The sequence below is a fragment of the Dendrobates tinctorius genome, unplaced genomic scaffold (genome assembly GCF_039654945.1).
Source record: "Dendrobates tinctorius isolate UK_male_01 unplaced genomic scaffold, ASM3965494v1 ptg000029l, whole genome shotgun sequence".
In the NCBI taxonomy this organism is placed as follows: domain Eukaryota; kingdom Metazoa; phylum Chordata; class Amphibia; order Anura; family Dendrobatidae; genus Dendrobates; species Dendrobates tinctorius.
Genome location: NW_027361697.1, coordinates 31,029,463 through 31,033,449, shown reverse-complemented (window position 1 = coordinate 31,033,449; position 3,987 = coordinate 31,029,463). Strand labels below are relative to the sequence as shown.

Sequence of the window (3,987 nt, the reverse complement as noted above, 5' to 3'; positions counted from 1 at the left end):
CCCGCAAGAAGTGGCTCCGAGTACTACAACTACAAGAAGTACTTTTCCACAGTCCTAATGGCCATTGCGGATGCAGACTGCCGGTTTGTGGCGGTGGACATAGGGGCATTCGGACGGGGCAACGATTCACAGACTTTTAAGAACTCTGATATGGGCTGGAGGTTGTACGGCAACCATTTCAATTTTCCACTGGCACGGCCTCTTCCCCAAACCCAAACTCCACCACTGCCATTTGTAGTGGTTGGGGATGAGGCATTTCAGATGTGCCCAAACCTGCTGAAGCCGTACTCCAGCCGTGACTTGGACCACCGCAAGAAAATTTTCAACTACAGGCTTACGAGGGCTCGCAGGACTGTAGAGTGCGCCTTTGGCATTCTAGTGGCCAGATGGTGAATTCTCAGCACCGCCATCAAGCTCAAAATGGAAACAGTGGATGAGGTGGTGAAGGCATGCGTGGTTCTGCACAATTTTGTTATGGCAAAGGAGCGGCCGAACTTTGACATGGATGAGCCTGCTGCCAACCCTTTGCCAGATTTTACTCAGCACCCTCTTCGGTCCTCAGTCGAAGTTGCCCAAATGAGGGACCAATTTGCGGACTACTTTTTATCCGATGTTGGTCGTGTAGCATGGCAGGATCAAATGGTTTAATAGTTTTGTTGTTTGTTAAAAATAAAATACATGGTTTTTTATACCTAGTGTACTGTGTCTTAATAAACTCCACTACTCACCTGCCCAGGTTAAAGTGAAGAAAGGGAAACCACCATAAAAAAAAATATATTTATATATATATATATATTTATATTTATATATATTTATATATTTATATTTATATATATATATATATTTATATATATATATATATATATATTTATATATATTTTTTTATATATATATATATTTATATATATATATATATATATTTTTATATATATATATATATATATATATATTTTTTTATATATATATATATATATATATATATATAATTTATTTATTTTTTTTGGTGGTTTCCCTTTCTTTACTTTATACCGGATGGTCAGCCATCCAACTCTGAAAGGGATACTATATTTCATTTTTTTTTTATTTATATATATATATATATATATATATATATATATATATATATAAAAAAAAAATGAAAAATAGTATCCCTTTCAGAGTTGGATGGCTGACCATCCGGTATAAAGTAAAGAAAAACAAACCATAGTGTAGGGCGCAGTGTGTGCAGGCGGCGAAAGACACAATAACCAAACATTATTTTGAAATAAAAATATAACATTTATTTTACTTATTTGTTAGTTGCTGGAAACTGGGGGGTGTGGAGGGATGAGGAACGGCTTTGGGTGGAGTAAGGGGTTCTAGGGGAAGGAGGAACCAAAGAAGTGGGGGAAGGGAGCCGAGGCAAGGAAAGTTGTGAAGTGGGAGGTGAGGGAGGAGGGAGGGTAAGAGTCCTCCTCTTTGTTTTTTTATGACGGTGGCCCGTCGTCTTGCTGCTGTCCTCGCTTGAGCCTGAGGACTGGCTAGACCCCGGGGACCGCCTTGAGCCTCTGGACCGCCTTGAGCCTCTGGAACGCCTTGAGCCTCTGGAACGCCTGGAGGCTGTGGACTGGCTGGAGCTGGGGGACCGCCTGGCGCTTGTGGACCGCCTGCCAGGATCTTGTACCTGCTGTGGCATGCTGGTGGTGGTGGATGTCCTGGCAGGGGCCGTAAATATTGAATGCGGGTCCCCCAGCTGATGCTGCTCCGAGGTGGTGGTGCTGGTGGTGGTGGCGGTCCATGCAGGCGTGGTGGCTGTGGCGGTCCATACTGGGGTGGTCCTCCCGCTGGTGGTGGTGGTGGCGGCGCTACAGGCAGGGGTGGTGACGACGGGCCATCCAGTGGTGGTGGCGGCAGCAGTGGTGGGCCAGGCAGGAGCAGCGCTTGGCATGGTGTTGGCGGGTAAGTGACCAGCTGCACTCGGACTTGGGGCGGTATATTGGTGTCCGGCGAGGCTTGGAAGTGTGGTGGCTGTGCAGTGATATGCAGCAGAAGTAGGTAATGCTGTAAAACGAGTCAGGGGTGGCACCGGTGGAAATGCCACCGCTGACTGCTGCATAATCCTACTCTGCTGCATAGCCTGCATAAAAGCATTGTTGCAGGCCTGCATGACAGTCAACTGGAGGTCAGGGGTAAGGTGTTCCGCCGTGTCCCGAGCTATTTGGGTGTAAAAATGATGCGCTGGTCTGGCGAGGTCGACTTCCAGGCGCTCAAGGCGACCCTCGATAGACTTGTAGCGTTGGTCCAAAAGGAGGAAACCACTCTCAAGTCTATCGGAGAGTGCCTTGAGGCTACTCTGAAAGACCGAGCTCAATTCAACGAACTCGGGCATGAGAGGCCTGTCCAAGGTCCTCTGCCGCTGCTGGCGGGAAGTGCCTGCAAAACCAGTGGCAGAGACCTGGGACAGGGGAACACCTGAGCGACCAGCTTCCTGGTCTCCAGATGACTGTGGTGCAGACCTGCAAGGTGCTTCCTCGCTGATGGATGGCTGGGAGGGGTCCGGGGCAGCTTGATGAAGGACCGCTTCGGGCCCAGGTTGCAGGGTGCTGCTCCAGGTGCTGTGAAAAGAAAAGAAAGAAATTACTACCATAAATTAACTATCGCCAACTCCTGTGGAATAGAAAAGCACAGAATAAAACACAATACAACTAGAAAATACTTACGTTCGGGAGGCAAGGACCGGTCTTAAAAATGCCAAGGCACGATGGTATCTGTACTTCGTGCCGGTCCTTGCCGCAGCACCACTGCGAACCTTATTCTCCTGACGGATATCCCTGTTGAAGCGGTCCTTCATCGAGCGCCAACGGGTTCTGACTTTGTTCACTGTGGTGGAAAAAAAAAAAAAGAAAAAAGTAAGACTATGCACTGGAGGCTGTGATCATCCAACTGTGTGTGATGATAGAAACTCCATGGAGTTAATAGCATCACACACAGTTGGGTGATCCCGGCCAAGATCACTGCTGCATCACACTGCATTTAAATACTTACGAAAATCCTTGCGGACCCGGGGAGAGGCGTTGTCCCAGCCATCCATCAGCGATGCGGCCACCTCGTTCCAGAGCCGCCGGATCACCACGTTGTCCGAGTGCAGTTGGTGACGGGTGTCCCACAACGGGACTCGCTCCTGGACTAGACGGATGAGCTCGTCGTTGTCCAGGGCGAGGTCCTCCTCCCGCTGTGGAGCCTAGAAAAGAAAGACAAACATTAATCTTTGAAAGATTTTAAAATAAAAAATCTTGAAAACTAGCTGAAGAGCCCGGCGCTGCCCGGGCATAGTAACTAACTGTGGTTAGTTATAGAAAATTATAATTATCCTCCATCCCATAGTCCCATGCCCATATTCCATCATACATATCCTCCATCCCATAGTCCTGTGCCCATATACCCATCATACATATTCGCCATCCCATAGTCCTGTGCCCATATACCCATCATACATATTCGCCATCCCATAGTCCTGTGCCCATATACCCGTCATACATATCCTCCATCCCATAGTCCCGTGCCCATATACCATCATACATATCCTCCATCCCATGCCCATATACCCATCATATTTATCCTCCATCCCATAGTCCCGTGACCATATACCATCATACATATCCGCCATCCCATAGTCCCGTGCCCATATACCCAAACAAACAAACATACACACACACACACACACACACACACACATACACACTTTGAGCTTTAGATATTGATAAACAAGCCATGAAAAAATTATTTGTTTTAAATGAAAAGAAATGCAAAAAAGCAACAAACATCGAAAAAAACAACCATGAAAATTTAAAAAAAAAAAATTAAAAAATACCAAAAAAAAAAAAATAAATAAATAAACCAGACTAGAAAATAAGTAAAAAAAAAAAAAACCGTCCGTCTGTACTTACATCACGTCTTCCCGCCCGCACTTGGCCTTGCTGCTCCTGCCGTTCCTCCGGTGGTGGTGGC

At 46.4% G+C, this 3,987-nt stretch overlaps 1 protein-coding gene across 1 annotated transcript; it reads right to left on the bottom strand.

Annotated features, from left to right (window-relative positions):
- Positions 1-1,215: 1,215 nt before the first annotated feature.
- LOC141085890 (uncharacterized) lies at positions 1,216-3,386 on the bottom strand. The gene is made up of 3 exons (XM_073571508.1): positions 3,025-3,386; positions 2,700-2,859; positions 1,216-2,594 (listed from the first exon to the last, which is right to left on the bottom strand). Exons 1-3 carry the CDS (start codon positions 3,068-3,070, stop codon positions 1,289-1,291), a joined length of 1,512 nt encoding a protein of 503 aa, XP_073427609.1. The 5' UTR covers positions 3,071-3,386; the 3' UTR covers positions 1,216-1,288.
- Positions 3,387-3,987: the final 601 nt, after the last annotated feature.